This window comes from Eleutherodactylus coqui, chromosome 7, assembly GCF_035609145.1.
Source record: "Eleutherodactylus coqui strain aEleCoq1 chromosome 7, aEleCoq1.hap1, whole genome shotgun sequence".
Taxonomy (NCBI): domain Eukaryota; kingdom Metazoa; phylum Chordata; class Amphibia; order Anura; family Eleutherodactylidae; genus Eleutherodactylus; species Eleutherodactylus coqui.
Window position 1 is genome coordinate 162021163 of NC_089843.1, and position 19359 is coordinate 162040521.

Below are 19359 nucleotides of genomic sequence, written 5' to 3' on the forward strand. Positions count from 1 at the left end.
GTCCACATAGCCAAATTTATCAGCCTTGAGATGCTGCCGTATAGGGTTGTGGAAACGGAGGATTTCAAAGCTATGATGGCGGCGGCCCCGCGCTACTCAGTTCCCAGTCGCCACTGCTTTTCCCGATGTGCCGTCCCAGCCCTGCACGACCACGTGTCCCGCAACATTGTACGCGCCCTCACCAATGCGGTTAGTGGCAAGGTCCACTTAACTACTGTCTTACCTGCTCAAGATTTTGGCAATTTTTTAACCTCATTAACATACCCGTTAAGCACACAGTCTGAGGTAAGACAAATATAAAACACAAGTTTATTTACTCTTTAGTATATGTAAGTAAAATAGTTAATTAACATATAGGCATTGAGATCACATGGGTAACAAAAATAAGCATCAATACATCACCGGATATTGTAGCATCACTCCGCAATCGGGGGATCTCCAGGTACGATTGGTAGGAGGAATCCGATTAGTACGCCGATACGTCTATCGACCACAACAAAACGAGTCCCGACTCTTCCCTGAAGATCACTGCTATTTATGCCGTTCTTACACTACGTGGCATATCTGCTTCTGCGCAGTTATGGGTATATACGTCATTCTAATATGGCTATTCAGGTTCTAGACATGCGTAGTAGATGATTGGCAACACAATATATTGAATATTTTGTCCATGAAGTTATCACATCTGTGTTATATTATGAGTCATTCTTGCTGTCTTACCATATATGTCGATAATATTCTGCATTGAGCAGAATATTCAGACAGGTCATTAGTTCATTGAAGTTCTGGTTAACTCATACGGCAACTAGTTATTTGATTACACAATCATCCAGTTCAATCGTATCCCATACGTGTCACAATCGGTCCTTAATCATTCACTATTTGCCGTATGATACCATTAAAACTTTTGGTTTTCTACAGAATACCTTATATGCCATGAAACAATTCCATAGCGATAAAAGTATTACAACTATGGCCAATACCAAAACAGGATGTATTAGCCAATTAAGAGTGGTTTGTGCAGATGATGAATAACCCATAAAGATGTCATACCAATGGTGTGACGTGGCATCAGCAATAGCCGATCCCATCTTTACAATTTTGCCAGCTATTACAGTAGTACTTACAATATGCGTTGCCAAAGATCTATTAAGCAATTTAATATGTTGCTGTACTTCTTCTGTGTCTTCTAACAACTTTTTGAATTTGGTCAAATTTAGATCCCAATTTGACACATTTAAAGGCAGTGGTTGCCAATTGACAGCCACTGTCTTGTCTTGTTCGGGTAATAACACAAAGGTCTCATTTTCCCAAACAAGTGCAGATACGTTTCGCAAGCATCCTGAAAATGGGACAACCATCCCAGGTACAACAGGATGATTACTTGCCAAACATACCTCCTGTGGGGCTATTTCAACCATCATCTTAAAAGTGAGTGGCAGCACAGTCCATTCACATACATTGATCGTATTTTGTAATAAGCATGGTTCATAAACAGCCGATTGGACCTTGCATATGGTCCCCTCTAATGTATCATCACACAATGATAAATCATGAGTTCTATTTTGGTCATCAATGTAAATCCCGTTAAATCTAGGTACCCAGAAATGCATATCTTCTGGAACACCTATAAGTAAGGGGAGAACTACAAACTTACACATCACATTCTTTTTAGTAACATTGTATATGAATATGGTCCCTTTACATAATATATCATTGCAAACCATTTTCTGCGCCTCCAACTGTATCCAATCAGTCTCAGTTATAGTCTGATTGAACACGGTCCTCCATACTTGCTCATTGCCAGTCATGAGCATAGTTTGAAGTGTGTTCTTTTGTTGTTGCTGATAAATGGTCTGCAAGGTACATATTGACCAATTAACATAGTTAGATATGTTAGAATTTATTTCATATGAAAACCTATTAGATGCATCTTGCAAATCAAGCATTATTGTGTCCACATCCGTTTGCATACTAAAGGGCTGCCATATAGTGGGCATCCAGTTAGCCTGCAATGTGAGCACATCTTTAATACCACTTCCCGCGTTATGCATTCGATTAGCTAAAGTCTCTATATCAAAACCATTAATAGTCCCAGAAAGCGCTCCATAGCCTCCGAGTAAGGTATCATACCAAGCTCGACGGGAACGCTTGGTAGGACAAGTCCTTGAGGGTGGAAACTGCACGGAGGCTTGTATAACAGTCTTTTGAGCATCTCGTCCCACCAGGCGACAGGTGGATGGAACCCTTTTTATATGTCCAGGATCTATTTTAGAAGCATTAATGTTCACGAATACCAGGAACTGGCCCCACATGGCCCGATTCTCGATCTCCGTTGCATTCCCACACGTAATTACTTCTGTCTCATTTAAGGGAAATGAAAACTGCACTCCCGTATTTGTACAATTCTGAACATATTGTATCACCAGGGAGTAATTGAGATATGGCAACTCTTTTGGTCTCTGACAGCAGGACACTTTCACAAGTGACGTAATGTTTATTTGTCCCGTTGCCTTATGCAATGCATATGAAGGACGGTAAGTCGAACTTATATGCGATAATGGATTTCCACTCCAGATAGTCCCATCAAAGGTAATATTCACGATATAACATTTCTGGTTGGCTTCACAAGTGAAGTTGTCTTGCTTCCTGGTTCGGGTTGAATTCCTCCAGCCCCACGAATAATCATTCCTTCCGGTGTCATTGACGCGGATCCCTGGCGTCCACGCATCACCTACTGCGAACACCGAACACATGACGCCAAGGATTCCAAAAATGATTATGTGATTCTAGAGAAGGCAAGGAAACAAGCATTATTCCCGCAAATAGCACTTTTCTTGTGGGACATATTCCCATTTCTCTACTCCGGGTCGCATAATAAGCAAAGTTCGATCTTTCCCCACAGCAATAACCTCTGCCGGGGAGGGCGGTCCTTGGTGATTCTGAACCCATATTTTGGCCCCTACATTAGTAACATCAGTTGAGCCAAAACCTTTATCTCCTCTTACAGTAAGTTCAGTGGGGGCCACCCCTTCTTCCACTTGTGTCAGATACACTGGTATTAATAGCAGCTGTGCCATGCGCTCCTTTTTCCCTATTATCAGAGGATCTGTTCCTAAATTTATCATGATTACTTTAATTTCCCCCTGATAATCTGCATCTATGACTCCGCCTAGGACTACTGCACTTCTCAGAGCAAAACTCGATCTAGTGGCTATCTGCCCGAAGTGATTCTCCGGGATCTTGCATCCTATCCCTGTGGGAATAGTACTCACCTTTCCCGGGGCTATCACCACCGTATCAAGAGCATATAGATCCAACCCTGCAGCGGCAGGAGTGGCTCTATAAGGTGCCTGCGCATCTGGATTAATTTTCCAGTATAAGATTGTCTCTACCTTAGCTACATCTATACTGAGATTGGGTGTTAGCATGCGCATTAAGGGTGTCATAGAATCAGTGATGGGCCTGTTGTTGATAATCTGTAAAGCAGCAGTCAGATTATCTCTCCATTGACCATATTTGTCGGTCTCAGTGAGCTTCTTCAGGGTAGATTTTAATAACCCATTCATTCGTTCCACCAGGCCCGCGGCCTGTGGATAGTAGGGCATATGATATACCCATTCTATGTTGTTTTTACTGGCATACTCTTTTACCTGATTTCCGGTAAAATGTGAACCATTGTCTGTCTGGATCTGCAGGGGAGTCCCATAATACTGGGTAATAACTTCCAGAGTACGTAAAGTACTCCATTGTGTTGCTGTTTTACATGGGAATCCCACCATCAGACCTGAGAATGTATCTACTGCTGTACAAATATACTTACATCCTCTGCTCTCAGGGAGGGGCCCTACAAAATCCATCTGCCAAATCTGCGCTGGCAACTGGCCTCTCCCTATGTGTCCCATTACTGTATGAGGCACTTCTCGTTTTTGCACATGTTGACATACTGGACATTGCGCGATTACTTGTTTGATCATGTCCACCGTCAATGGGATACCTCTTTCTTGTGCCCACCTGTAAGTGGCCTTCTCTCCCAAGTGTCCACTTTTTTGGTGAGCCCAAACAGCTGTACCTTGAAGCCATGCTTCCTTTTCCTTGTCAGGTTCTTGTATGGCAACAGAAATCGATGCTGCCGCATCTGCTTGAGAATTAAATAAACGTTCCAATGAGTCAAGAGGGACATGAGCATCAACATGAAACACTGTACTTTTGGTACTCCTAATGAATTCCTCTATGTCTTGCCAAAGCTCTTTCCCCCACAATTCCTTACCATGAATGTTCCAGTCGTTCTTCTTCCATCCCATGATCCAAGTGGCCAAACCATTGGCAACTGACCATGAGTCCGTATACAAATGACATTCTTGCCCTTGTTCCTGCTTCAGAGCTAAGAATACTGCACAAAGTTCTGCATATTGACTACTCTTACCTTCTCCTTCCATGACCAACGTCTTGTCTAATTTTGGATTAAAGGCTACACTTTTCCATCTACGTCTTCCACTGATATACTTGGCCGAACCATCCGTGAACCAAGCATGCTCTTTTTGGGAGTCTGTCAACTCAGAGTAAGGTATTCCCCACTTTACTGGGGATTCCTCCATTTGCGCTACTGGTGTAACCTGACCATCTGGAGGGATATCAGCTATCTTTTCATGCAGGGCAGCTATCCCTCCTTCACCTTTTTTCGCTCTTTCCGAGATGTACCATTTCCACTTAATGATACTCTGCTCCTGGGCATGTCCTATCCGATTGGACTTTGGATTAGATAATACCCAACTCATGATGGGTATTTGCGGCCTTAGAAGGACTATGTGTCCTGTCGTCAATTGTTCAGTATCCACCAGGGCCCAATAACATGCCAACAGCTGTTGCTCCAGTGGAGTGTATTTTTCTCCTGCATCTGGTAATTTCCGATTCCAGAAGCCTAGTGGCACTCTTTTGCCCCCTTGCTTCTGCCACAATGACCAGTTTGCATACATATGCTGAACTGATACATGAAGTTCTATCTCACCATCTTGTAAAGGCCATAAATCTACAGCCTGTTGTATGGCTTCTTTTACTGCCTCAAATGCAACCTGTTGCTCTTCTCCCCACGTGAACTCGTACTTCTTGCGAGTCACCTTGTAAAGAGGAGCAAGAAGCTGCCCCAGATGCGGAATGTGTTGTCTCCAGAATCCAAACAATCCTATGTAGGATTGTGTTTCCTTCTTGTCTTTCGGAGTGGGAAAATTTAAGATTTTCTGCCTTGCCTTAGGGAGAATCTCCCTATGGCCCTTATTCCATTGAATTCCTAAGAATTTCACCGTCTGAGAGGGGCCCTGCACCTTGCTATCATTTATTTCCCATCCTTTTTCTCGCAAATGATGTAACAGTCTGTCCAATTGTTTCTTTACAGATTGTTCATCCGGTCCCTGAATCATTATATCATCGATATAATGTGAAAACTGCATTTCTGATGGTAAATCAAACTCATCCAAATGTTCTGCCACCGTCCGGTGACAGATGGTTGGACTATGTATCCAACCTTGTGGCAATCGAGTGAACGTATATTGACGTCCTTGCCACGTAAAGGCAAACTGATCTTGTGCCTTTTCTTCTATTGGAATTGTGAAGAACGCTTGTGCGATATCAATCACAGCGTACCATTGTCCACTGTGACTTTGAATCTGCTCCACAATTGTAATGGTGTCTGGGACAGCTGCCGTCAAGGGAGGTGTTTGTTTATTCAACTCCCTGTAATCGACAGTCATCCTCCAAGGCCCATCACTTTTCTTCACAGGCCATACCGGATTGTTCCATGCTGTGGTTGCAGGCCTCACAACCCCAGCATCGACCAAATCCTTAATGGTTTCTCCTATTTCCTTGTGACCTCCAGGAATTCTGTATTGCTTCATAGCAACCAGTTTTCCTGCAGGAGGGATGTGTACGGGTGGCATTTTGACCTTTCCCACCGTAACTGGACAAGCTTTTATCCCTATTTTCCTTACGCCAAAGGCAAACTTACCATCTTCGAGGTGTAGTGTCAATCCTTTCAGAATATCTATGCCAATGATATATTCCGGAATAGGTACTACTAACACCGTGTATTTACGTAAGGGCAAATTGCCCAATTTCAAAGTTACCTGTGTCTGTACTCCTTCGGTAACTTTTCCTCCCAATCCTGAAATATTAACTTTTGGACCTTTAAACTTTTTGGGATTTCCATAAATCAGAGTAGCCTCCGCCCCTGTATCTACTAAAGCTGGGACCCTTTGGACATTACCCCCTTTCCAATGTATGGCTAGCGGGACATAGGGTCTGTCATCCCGCCTAACCCAAACAGGGGCTTGGCTTGCTACCTATGCGGAATCAGAATCTGATTCCTCCAGGAGCGGAGCAGATGGCTTCATATGGTCCTGCACTTGGCTAGCTACCATTGCAGCCATCTCCTTCCATGGATAGATCTTTTGAAAATCCTCCCATTCTAATTTCTTAGGTTCTAAATTAGTGACCTGCTTCTCTCTCTTTTTAGAAGCTTTTGGGGCCACTGAATCTTCCCTTTTATCCACCTTTTTGTTGGATAATACCTTCTGTTTATAAAGACGCCACAAATCACCTGTATCTTTTCCATCAATGGCGTCCTTGGAGACTCCAGCTTTCAGGAGAGCCTGAAACATATCTCTACGAGATACCCTTGGCACTCCTGAATCACCAGTCCCCTGGGAACTAGGATTCCTAGACCTATCACGATCTGTTCGCTTTTCCTCTCTATCCCAGTTTCCCATATCTTGCAATTCCCGCATTCTAGCCACGACCGCAGACATTGGCTCATTAGTCATGGATAGAAGTAGGGTCATCATCACGGCTTTATAAGCCGAAGGTGCAGTCTTAATTAAACGATTTCTAACTCCTGCTGTCAGCCGAGTCTCCAAATAATCTTCCATATGCTCGATGATAATTAATGAGACCCTCATAGCTTCCTCCTTCAACCTTTCAATGCCATCCCTGATAGTGTACCAAGGTTTGTCATTGATTGGAATGTCTGCCTCTGTTGGGAATTTATTAAGAAACCCATTGGTTACTATATTAAACAGGGAAATAGCACTTTCTCCTTGATGATTAGGAAAATATTCTCTAAAATTTCTACTGATTACTGGATCTCTAGTTAGAGTAACAAATCTCATTGCATCTTTTGGATCCAACATTACCCCAGTCGCCCCGTGCTCAAATAGACGGACCAACCATGGTATGTCAGATTCCCCAGGCCTTTGCCTAAATCTACTCAGTATATCATCAACTTCTGACTGAGAAAAATCCTCTAGGGTAAGCCTGGTGCGCCTATGTGGCACCAATTCTTCTTGCACCAACAGTCTCCCATCGGCATCGTACATATAGTTTCCCTGATCGTCATACCTGGGCAACCTTTGCCCATCATGACCTACGATAGGCTGGGTATCGGGTCCATATTCAGTAGTTTCCTTCCTTCTGCTAATGGGCTGGGCACGTTTTAAAGCAGGTGGATCAATTATTGGATTGGGTGGGTCTTCCCAATCCCCCTTATGCCAGTCCTCCTCCCCCGAAGAAGATGAGGAATCCCATAAGTCTCCATCCCACTTATCTGGGTCCCAGTTCACAGAAGCAGAAGCTATAGCTTTCGATACCTTTCGCTTATCAACTTTACCTTTACGCCCCTTATATTTATTCTGAGCAACTTTTACAACAGCCTTTTCTGCAATATTCTGGTAATGTTCTATTTTTTCCTTTATCAGCCTTTGGTTACATTCCAACACCACTCTCTTTCCTTCAGATTCTACTAACTTTTGTTCCGTCTGATTAAGTTTTCTTATTAGTTGGGACTTCTTCTTATGGATATTCCTATAGGCTGAGGCCAATACCCAATTTCTCCTACCCAACTGAACTGCGTCACCTGCCTTGGCAGGGGTCTCCTCGAGTACCTTAACGACATCGAGGGGCTCTGAATCTTTTAGCTTACTATCCCATGATTCTGCAAGCCCACTATGCATCAACTCCTGAGCTAATATATCATAGGGACCCTCGGACCAGCCGGGGATGTCTATTTTCTGAACGATTTTAGTTTTATCTTTCTTGGTTCTTTTTCTAAACATATTGTTGTCTTATTGGCAAAATGCCAATTGGTGAAACTTTTTGCGCAGAGTTCCCCCTTACAGAACTCACAAAATTTTGGCAACTTGCCAATTGGTGAAACTTTGCACAGAGGTCCCCTTTACTGCGAGAAACCACCCTGCAAATTGGCACCAATTTCCCAAGTCCTGTCTCAAAGTTACAGAACTCCGAAAGTTTTGGCAACGTGCCAATTTGGTGAAACTCTGCACAGAGTTCCCCTTTACAAAATTTTGGCAACGTGCCAATCTGGTGAAACTTTGCACAGAGGTCCCCTTTACGGCGAGGCACCACCCTGCAAACTGGCACCGATTTCCCGAGTCCTGCCTCAAAGTTACAGAACTCTGAAAATTCTGGCAACGTGCCAATTGGTGAAATTTTGCACAGAGTTCCCCTTTACAAAATTTTGGCAACGTGCCAATCTGGTGAAACTTTGCACAGAGGTCCCCTTTACGGCGAGGCACCACCCTGCAAACTGGCACCGATTTCCCGAGTCCTGCCTCAAAGTTACAGAACTCTGAAAATTTTGGCAACGTGCCAATTGGTGAAATTTTGCACAGCGGTCCCCTTTACTGCTAGACACCACCGTGCAAACTGGCACCAATCTCCCAAGTCCTGCTTCAAAGTTACAGAACTTATAATATTTTGGCAGTATGCCAATGGGTTCAACAAGGACTACTTACTGCAACTATCAATTTGTATTTACTATTATTACTCTATCACCTATCAAAGCAAAGTTATAACCATTTGAACCCCTTGGCAATGGGCCAAAAATCTAATATGGCGACAGCAACCCCCCCGTGCACTGAGAAGCACTGTCACAATACCAAATTATACAGTAATATAACCTTACCAAAGACAACAATATCCTGCCAGACTACGCCAATTTATGTCTTACCTGCTCAAGATTTTGGCAATTTTTTAACCTCATTAACATACCCGTTAAGCACACAGTCTGAGGTAAGACAAATATAAAACACAAGTTTATTTACTCTTTAGTATATGTAAGTAAAATAGTTAATTAACATATAGGCATTGAGATCACATGGGTAACAAAAATAAGCATCAATACATCACCGGATATTGTAGCATCACTCCGCAATCGGGGGATCTCCAGGTACGATTGGTAGGAGGAATCCGATTAGTACGCCGATACGTCTATCGACCACAACAAAACGAGTCCCGACTCTTCCCTGAAGATCACTGCTATTTATGCCGTTCTTACACTACGTGGCATATCTGCTTCTGCGCAGTTATGGGTATATACGTCATTCTAATATGGCTATTCAGGTTCTAGACATGCGTAGTAGATGATTGGCAACACAATATATTGAATATTTTGTCCATGAAGTTATCACATCTGTGTTATATTATGAGTCATTCTTGCTGTCTTACCATATATGTCGATAATATTCTGCATTGAGCAGAATATTCAGACAGGTCATTAGTTCATTGAAGTTCTGGTTAACTCATACGGCAACTAGTTATTTGATTACACAATCATCCAGTTCAATCGTATCCCATACGTGTCACAACTACGGACACGTGGACAAGCACAGGCGGGCAGGGCCACTACATCTCCCTGACGGCACATTGGGTGACTTTAGTGGAGGCTGGGACAGAGTCAGAGCCTGGGACCGCTCACGTCCTACCCACCCCCAGAATTGCGGGCCCCAGCTCGGTGGTGGTATGTTCGGCGGTGTATGCTTCCTCCACTAAAGCACCCTCCTCCTCCTCCTCAACCTCTGTCTCGCAATCTAGATGTGTCAGCAGCAGCAGGACGTCGCCAGCAGTCGGTGTCGCGCGGCGTGGCAGCACAGCGGTGGGCAAGCGTCAGCAGGCCGTGCTGAAACTACTCAGCTTAGGAGATAGGAGGCACACGGCCCACGAACTGCTGCAGGGTCTGACAGAGCAGACCGACCGTTGGCTTGCGCCGCTGAGCCTCCAACCGGGCATGGTCGTGTGTGACAACGGCCGTAACCTGGTGGCGGCTCTGCAGCTCGGCAGCCTCACGCACGTGCCATGCCTGGCCCACGTCTTTAATTTGGTGGTTCAGCGCTTTCTGAAAAGCTACCCACGCTTGTCAGACCTGCTCGTAAAGGTGTGCCGGCTCTGCGCACATTTCCGCAAGTCCCACACGGACGCTGCCACCCTGCGCACCCTGCAATATCGCTTTAATCTGCCAGTGCACCGACTGCTGTGCGACGTGCCCACACGGTGGAACTCTACGCTCCACATGTTGGCTAGGCTCTATGAGCAGCGTAGAGCTATAGTGGAATACCAACTCCAACATGGGCGGCGCAGTGGGAGTCAGCCTCCTCAATTCTTTTCAGAAGAGTGGGCCTGGTTGGCAGACATCTGCCAGGTCCTTCGAAACTTTGAGCAGTCTACCCAGGTGGTGAGCGGCGATGCTGCAATCATTAGCGTCACCATTCCTCTGCTATGCATCTTGAGAAGTTCCCTGCAAACCATAAAGGCAGCCGCTTTGCGCTCGGAAACAGAGCCGGGGGAAGACAGTATGTCGCTGGATAGTCAGAGCACCCTCCTGTCTATATCTCAGCGCATTCAGGAGGAGGAGGAGGAGCATGAGGAGGATGAGGAGGAGGGGGAAGAGACAGCTTGGCCCACTGCTGACGGTACCCATGTTGCTTGCCTGTCATCATTTCAGCGTGTATGGCCTGAGGAGGAGGAGGAGGAGGAGGATCCTGAAAGTGATCTTCCTAGTGAAGACAGCCATGTGTTGCGTACTGGTACCCTGGCACACATGGCTGACTTCATGTTAGTATACCTTTCTCGTGACCCTCGCGTTACACGCATTCTGGCCACTACGGATTACTGGGTGTACACACTGCTCGACCCACGCTATAAGGAGAACCTTCCCACTCTCATTCCCGAAGAGGAAAGGGGTTCGAGAGTGTTGCTATACCACAGGACCCTTGCGGACAAGCTGATGGTAAAATTCCCACCCGACAGCGCTAGTGGCAGAAGGCGCAGTTCCGAGGGCCAGGTAGCAGGGGAGGTGCGGAGATCGAGCAGCATGTACAGCCCAGGCAGTGCAACAGTCTTTAAGGGCCTGGACAGCTTTATGGCTCCCCAGCAAGACTGTGTCACCGCTCCCCAGTCAAGGCTGAGTCGGCGGGAGCACTGTAAAAGGATGGTGAGGGAGTACGTAGCCGATCGCACGACCGTCCTCCGTGACGCCTCTGCCACCTACAACTACTGGGTGTCGAAGCTGGACACGTGGCCTGAACTAGCGCTGTATGCCCTGGAGGTGCTTGCTTGTCCTGCGGCTAGCGTCTTGTCGGAGAGGGTGTTTAGTGCGGCTGGGGGAATCATCACAGATAAGCGTACCCGCCTGTCAACCGACAGTGCCGACAGGCTAACACTCATCAAGATGAACAAAGCCTGGATTTCCCCAGACTTCTCTTCTCCACCAGCGGACAGCAGCGATACCTAAGCAATACGTAGGCTGCACCCGCGGATGGAAGCATAGTTCTCTCTCACCATCCAAAACGGGGACATTTCTGCTTCATCAATCTGTGTATAATATTCCTCCTCCTCCTCCTGCTCCTCCTCCTGAAACCTCACGTAATCACGCTGAACGGGCAATTTTTCTTAGGGCCACAAGGCTCACTCATATAATTTTTCTAAAAATTTTTTATACGTTTCAATGCTCTTAAAAGCGTTGGAACTTTAACTTGAACCAATTTTTCGTTAAACTGGGCTGCCACCAGGCCTAGTTACCACTTAAGCCACATTAACCAAAGCGATTAATGGGTTTCACCTGCCATCTTGGTTGGGCATGGCCAATTTTTACTGAGGTACATTAGTACTGTTGGTACACCAATTTTTTTGGGCCCTCACCTACAGTGTAATCATAGTAATTTCTATGTTCTTCGCCTGCACTCATGGTACAGAAAGGTGTGTGGGGTTGGCCTACACTTTAGCTACATAAATGTAACTTGGGCCTTGGCTATACTGCAGCTACTGAAATGGAACTAAGACTGCGCTCCCACTATACTGCTGCTTCGGAATTGTTCCTGGGGCCTGTGTAGGCTGCTACTATTACTTAAATGGAACTTAGACTATGCTCCTCCTATACTGCTGCTTCGGAATTGTTACTGGGGCCTGTCTTGAGTGCTACTATTACTGAAATGGAACTAATATTGTGCTCCCCCTATAATGCTGCTAGTGATATGTTAGTGGGGCCTGTCCTAATGCTACGGCTGAAATGTTACGAATTCTGGGCTCTGCCTATACCGCTGCTAATGGTATGTCTCTGGGGTGTGGAAACAGAGGCTTCCCAAAGACATGATGGCGGCGAGGCCATTTCCCACCAACGCGGTTACTGTTAAGGTGCATATAACCACGGACACGTGGAGAGGACACGTAGTGCCTCAAAAACATCCCCCTCCTCCTCCAACAATGAAAACATTCTTGGCAAATGCCTTTGCATTGGTTCGTCTGGTGGCAGTCCAAGAATTTCACCTTTACCGACACAACAAGAGAGCCCCCCCACCATCCCCCCGCCACGGCCCACTTAATCCTGGCCACATTCCGAAAACCAACAAAATACAACCGTGCTACTAGGTCCGCAGTCACCACCACATTACCACCAACGCGGTTACTGTTAAGGTACATATTACCAGTCTGACTGGGGCATACAGACACCTTGACAGAATGAATAGTGTGTGGCACATAGGTTCCCCATTGCTATGCCCACGTGTGCAGCTCCTGATGGAGCTTCTCATTGCTTCTGTACAGCATTGTGGGCTATCGCCCCACCACTTTTAAAGAGGGTCGCTGCCTAGCCGTGCCAACCCTCTGCAGTGTGTGCCTGCAGTTCCTCCTCATGGCAGACGCACTTATAAATAGACATGAGGGTGGTGTGGCATGAGGGCAGCTGAAGGCTGCGCAGGGACAGTTTGGTGTGCGCTGTGGACACTGTGTCGTGCAGGGGGGAGGGGGGTTGGGCAGCATGTAACCCAGGAGAAGTGGCAGTGGAGTGTCATGCAGGCAGTGATTGTGCTTTGTTGTAGCTAGTGTGGTGCTTAGCTAAGGTATGCCATGCTAATGAGGGCTTTTCAGAAGTAAAAGTTGTTGGGAGGGGGGGGCCCCACTCTTGCCGGTATTGTGGCTTAATAGTGGGACCTGTGAACTTGAGATGCAGCCCAACATGTAGCCCCTCGCCTGCCCTATCCGTTTCTGTGTCGTTCCCATCACTTTCTTGAATTGCCTAGATTTTCACACATGAAAACCTTAGCGAGCATCGGCGAAATACAAAAATGCTCCGGTCGCCCATTGACTTCAATGGGGTTCGTTACTCGAAACGAACCCTCGAGCATCGCGATAAATTCGTCCCGAGTAACAAGCACCCGAGCATTTTGGTGCTCGCTCATCTCTAATTAAGAAATTTGACATTTTGCCATTGAACAGTAATGGGAGATGGAACATTCCCTGATGTCCCCCCTGATCTCTCCTGCTGATGTGTCCACCCCAGACCTCCACTAACCCTCCCCCAGGCAAAATGGCAGGCACATGCGCTTGCACAGTTGCAGGGAGAAGACTCCAAGGGCTGCGGTTTGCAGTTGCTAGGCACGAGATCGCTATTATCAGTGATAATAGTGATTTCGTGCAAAGTGTAAAAAAAGTTTAATCTCCCCTCCGGATCGAAAAGGTGAGGGGAGATGAAACGTATAAAGGGATCCCTACCAGATGTCCCCCACCACCAATGTGTAGCCCCCCCATTCTGCATCAGGAAGATGGCGGGCTCAGGCGCAGTAAGGTTAGAGCCACATAGGACAGATTTTCATCAGAAAATCTGCAGCGGATATTCCCCCCAAAATTTGCAGCAGCATCCCTGCCTCTGACTCTACATGGTACAGAAGTACAGGAAGGGAAGACCGTGGCAGAAGTCATCATACAAATTATACCACCTAATCCTGAAATACAAAGAGTCCTCGGAACGGGAATTGGGTGAAAACTTCACAGAGGAGGAGTGGTGTAAAATCTGGGCCCTTACCCACAAGGTCTCTCCAGCAGGCAGAGTCCACGATCTTAATTATAAGATAGTCTCAAGATGGTATAGGACCCCGGACCAACTACAGAGAATTTTCCGCAACTCCTCCCCGGGGTGCTGGAGATGCAGTGGGAGCAGAGGCACAATGGCTCACATCTGGTGGGAATGCCGCCTAGTGGCTCACCTCTGGAGGGAGGTGACAACCCTGTATAATTTTGTCTGCCACGCAGACGTGACAATGACACCTAGACTAGCTCTGCTCTCGCTGTTCCCGTGCGCTACGAGAGTAGCCAAATCAAGTCTCCTAAAACACTTTATAATTGCAGTGAGAAGGCTTATCCCAAGGTTTTGGCGCTCCGCAACCGTCCCTACTAGGGGCATGTGGGTGGAGGAACTCCACACCCTCATGAGATTTGACGAACTTGGAGCGGACAAGCCCAAACTATGGGAAGCATATCGCAAGACATGGCAGCCATGGGTGGCATTTAGGACCACAGATGACCTCAAACGGTGGATAGAGCAAGGCTCACTCGATTGAGCTTCCCCTTTAAGACTACGGATAACATCTTATACTGCCTCAACCGTCTCCAACCACCTAGCCCACCTCCCCCCCTACCCACCCTTCCCCCCACCTTTCCGCCACCCCCATTTCCAGCACCCCTGTTTGTGTTTTAGTTTAAGTAAAAATTAATTAGTTAGAAAAGGAACAGTTTCTACAAGAGTTTAACTTAGGTTCGAGATGGGTCGCCCAATCTCAAGCATCAGACTAAGATCAAGAGGAGAGACCGAGTGGGGGAATGCTACAGTGAACACGCACCCCACACAATAACAGACGCCCCCACAAGAGGCAGTCATATTCCTCTTCAAATCTCCTCCTCTCCTCCCTTTTTCTACTCTTGGTAGAAGCAGTTGTTTGTAGGGCTGTTAAATAGATAACTACCTTTAAAGTTATTCCTTTTTCTTATCCATGTGAATTGACCATAATCTGATGTCAAACAATGACAGTTTGCATTTAATAAAATTTATTTGAACCAAAAATTATACCACCTAAATTAAGTATAATATGTGGCGAAAAAACAATGCCAAAATTTGCGAAGTTATTATATTTTAAATTGACACATGTCAAGTTTCTAAAATTTGGCATGGTCATTAAGGCGCAAACAGGCCTGGTCACTAAGGGGTTACAACAAGTGGCTCAAGATCTCTTTTGCGTTTCCAATGCTAAATGGATAAAATCTAGGCTGGACATAGTGATATATAGGACAAATTGAGATTGGATGAATTGTCAGCCCAGACAAGTTTTTCCTTGGAAAAACTTATGAAGGGACAAAAAAATCTTGGATGTAATGTCAGCCTAGACGAGTTTTTTCTTGGACAAACTCATGAAAAGACACAAAATCTTGGACCAACTGCGCTAACTATGCAGTGATTTTTGGGGAAATTTCATCTCCACTTTTCAAAAACCATAACTTTTTTATTTTTCCGTTGACATGGCCATATGAGGGATTGTTGTTTGCGTGGTGAACTATAGTTTTTATTTGTACCACTGTATAATTTTTATTACATTTTTTGGAGCGGAGGGGAAAAAAACACCTCAATTCTGCCATTGTTTTCTGTTTTTCTTTCACAGCATTAATCATGCAGCATAAATTACATTACAGTTTTTTTTCAATTATGACAATACTAAAGTTACATATTCATTTAGGTTTTTCTACTTTTGCACAATAAAAACCCCGTTTTTAGAAAGTTTTTTTTTTTGCATCAATTCATTCAAAATCCTGTATTGTTTTTATTCCTTTTCATTTTACCATTGCTGGAGCTCTATGAGGGCTTCTTTTTGTGTGATGAGCTGAAGTTTTTACTGGTACCAGTTTGGGGCACATATGGCTGTTTTGTCCACTTTTATGTTTTTTTGGGTGGCAAAATGAGCAAAATAAGCATTTTGACTCTGTTTTTGAGTTTTATTTATTTTTTTATGTTTTTTGCCATTCAGGATAAACAGTATATACCAAACGTGCATTTTTATTTATGATTTTACACTTTTTCTTCACTATTTTTATTTTTTTAACACATCTTTTATGTCCTTGTAGGGGCTTGAACCGGCGATCACTATGATAATACATTGCAGTATGTCTGTACTGCATTGTATTATCGCTATTGCTAGTGATCTTATGCAATGGCAGACCTGGACACCAGGAAGTAGTGTCCGGTTGCTGTGGCAACCCATCGTCTCTCTGTGCGCTCCCTCTGTGAACCCTTTACATGCCATGATCAACATTGATCGCAGCATGTAAGGCTGGGTTCACACGGGTTTAGCCAGCCATGTGGACGAGATTTCTAAGAAATTTCGTCCACACGGGACGGCAAATCCGCCACGGCAAAGCCGGCAGAAGCCGGCACTGCGGCGCGGAATAGCCGGCCACAGCATGCTCATTCTTTTTCTTCCTCCGCTGCACTCACGCTCTCCTCTATGGGAGTGCCAGCCGCACCAAAAGAGCAAGCGGCCGGGCGCTGCTTCAAAACCCACGGCTAAGTGCCGCGGGTTTTGAAGCAGCACTTCTCCCGGCGGAAATCTCGCGGTTTTTCACTGCGGCCAAACCGTGAGATTTCCACCACGATTCCACTGTGTGGGAACCCAGGCTAAAGGGGTGACAGAAGAAGGCGGGCTGTCAGTCACAGTGCGATACACAGGATGTAAGTTTACGTCCTGTTGCTTTAAGTACTAGACAGCCAGGATGTAAAAAAGCGCTTGTTGCTTATCTAATGACAAATGGCATTGAGGGTTATAATTAATCTAGCAAATAATTATGTATAATTCAAAAATTGAAATCAATGGGCCTGCCTTTTTCAACCTGGACTCTAGAGCAGTATCTACAATGTTATCTTTATGATCATCAGGCTGATTGGGTGTCTTTACTACCTTTAGCAGACTTCACTTTAAATAACCATTATTGTGATTCAATGCAAGCTCCTCAATTTTTCTGATATTATTGTTTTCATCATAGTTTCTTCCTGTTGTGGTTGATACTCTTGAGGCGATTACTGATCACTTGAAGTCTATACGGGCAGAGGTTCACCGTAATCTCATTAATATGGGCTTTGAGTCCTTTAATGAGTGTTGAGGACAAAGTGTGGTCAGCAACTAAAAATCTAAAGCTAAACTGGGTACTACATATATTGAAACATAAAATCCCAGAAATTATTAACCCTACTGTATTACGTTTTCAACTGTTTGAGTCATTTAAGAACCTTAATATATTTCATAAGTCAAGATTAAAGCCTTATAATTTTGTGGCTAAACCAATCAACTCACCTCCATCTACGGAAATCATATAGGGTCATCCTCAGTATGACATTTAAGGTATTATGGATATCCAGAGATTTAAGGCATTCTTTCAATATTTGGTTTATTGGAAAGGTTATAGTCTTGAATAGAGATCCTGGTCCCTTGTGTGAGTGGCTGTCTCATCTGTGTCCTCCACAGGTGTAACTGGCTCCCTTATTTTGATGTTTGGATTTGAGGTTGTGCACATATTTGCCTTCCTGTATCAGTAATTATATGGCCGTTTGAAGCCCGGGTCTAAAAGTCCAGTGGTCCTTCCTAAAAGAGGGGAGAGGTGTGCAGTAATGAACTTACCTCGCCCAGCCAATTAGAGGGCTAGGTCCTCTATTTAAATCACCAGCACATTTTTCAGTACCAGTTACTAAAGTTTATCGTATACTTTTATGCTGTTTATCTTCTTGTCCTGTCTTGGATTGTTTCTGACTCCATTTTTGCCTAGCCCTTACATTACTTTCTTCTGCAGCTGAGGCCAACTTTCCTTGCTGGGAAAGGGTAGTTTGAGAGACAGATCGGAGACAGTAATGCATATGGGTATGTAAATAAAATAGTCTTAAAGAAGTTTATCAGTACTAAAATATTAATAGCCTATCCTTAGGACAAACCATAAATGTTTTAGTCCCTGAAAACAGCTTTCATTTCTTGCATAGATATCATGTAACAACTACAAAACCTTAAAAATGTGCTAAATGACTAGATACTCAACATGTCCAGCTTTGCTTGACCAGATCCTAAGAGAGTGTCAAAATGGTAACTGCTTATAACAGTGTGAGTTCTTCAGAATGAGAGAGATTGTTACAAATACTGGCAGACATGATCATGAAAACTGGGCAAACAAGGATATGAAAAAGGCGGAAACAGGGACATGAACAAATATCTCTTTATCCATGTACATGTATATTCTGTAATGTCAAGCTGGGACATGAACACTCAGCATAGTCTTACCGGTACGTGGACTGCAGAACTGCGAACTGGAACTCGGCAACAGTGGACATAACTGAGCAGCAGACATAAAACACTGACTGACAAATGTTCAAACACTCAACAAGCATACCCCGCACACAATGCCAGATGGAATTGCTTTAATAAGTACAAAGAATTTGTTCGTGGATTTGTCAAGTCACCTAAGCCACGAGCCCAACTTCAAGGGTCCTCGTTGTCTCGTGGTCCCTACTCTAAAAAGACAACTAACCACAGGATACGTGCCTGCAATCAGGGCAATCACCCTAATAAGGGCAGCTGTGCACCGGAACCTCGGGACCTAACTAGCCTTAAATGGTAAATTATCCACAGCAAGACAAATGCACCAAGAGCCGCAAAGACACACAGGAACATGACACTGTTCACACTGAAAATAGTGAGCACTGCACAGACACCTCATGTCCAGTCACATGCACAGAAGATATAGAAGACTACACAAACATGAAAGAACACAACACTGTTCACACTAAACACACTGAAGGCTGCACAGACAAGCAGGAACACAAGACTACCCACACTGCAGGAGGGAAACCAGCAGACCCCGGCAAAAGAGCTGGCATATATAAGCAACAGACTTGTGAGATTGGGTGACTGGAGCAAACTCAGCCAGCTCAATCAACCACCTGTGGAACTGTGCTGCTAGAAACACTGCGGTACAACAGATCCCAGTCAGCACAACCCTAACAGTACCTCTCCCTTAGAGAGGGGTCTCTGGGGATACATGTGCATAACAGAGATATTCATCAGAAGTATTCTAGTATATCACAGTATAGTACCATAAGGTACATGTAACAGTCTGATCCCTGAGATACTCAATAAGAGAATCAACCTGTTTCCACAATTCGCCTATAGCACCTTACTTTCACACGTCTTCACTTAGGTTCGAGGTACTAAGCTACTC

The 19359-nt window shown here is 45.0% G+C and overlaps 1 protein-coding gene across 1 annotated transcript; it reads right to left on the minus strand.

Moving 5' to 3' along the window:
• Nucleotides 1-285: 285 nt before the first annotated feature.
• On the minus strand, nt 286-9626 carry LOC136572911 (uncharacterized). Its single transcript, XM_066573921.1, has 2 exons — nt 9196-9626; nt 286-2789 (listed from the first exon to the last, which is right to left on the minus strand). The coding sequence occupies exons 1-2, from the start codon at nt 9208-9210 to the stop codon at nt 879-881; spliced, it is 1926 nt and encodes a 641-aa protein (XP_066430018.1). The 5' UTR covers nt 9211-9626; the 3' UTR covers nt 286-878.
• Between the last annotated feature and the right edge of the window lie 9733 nt (nt 9627-19359).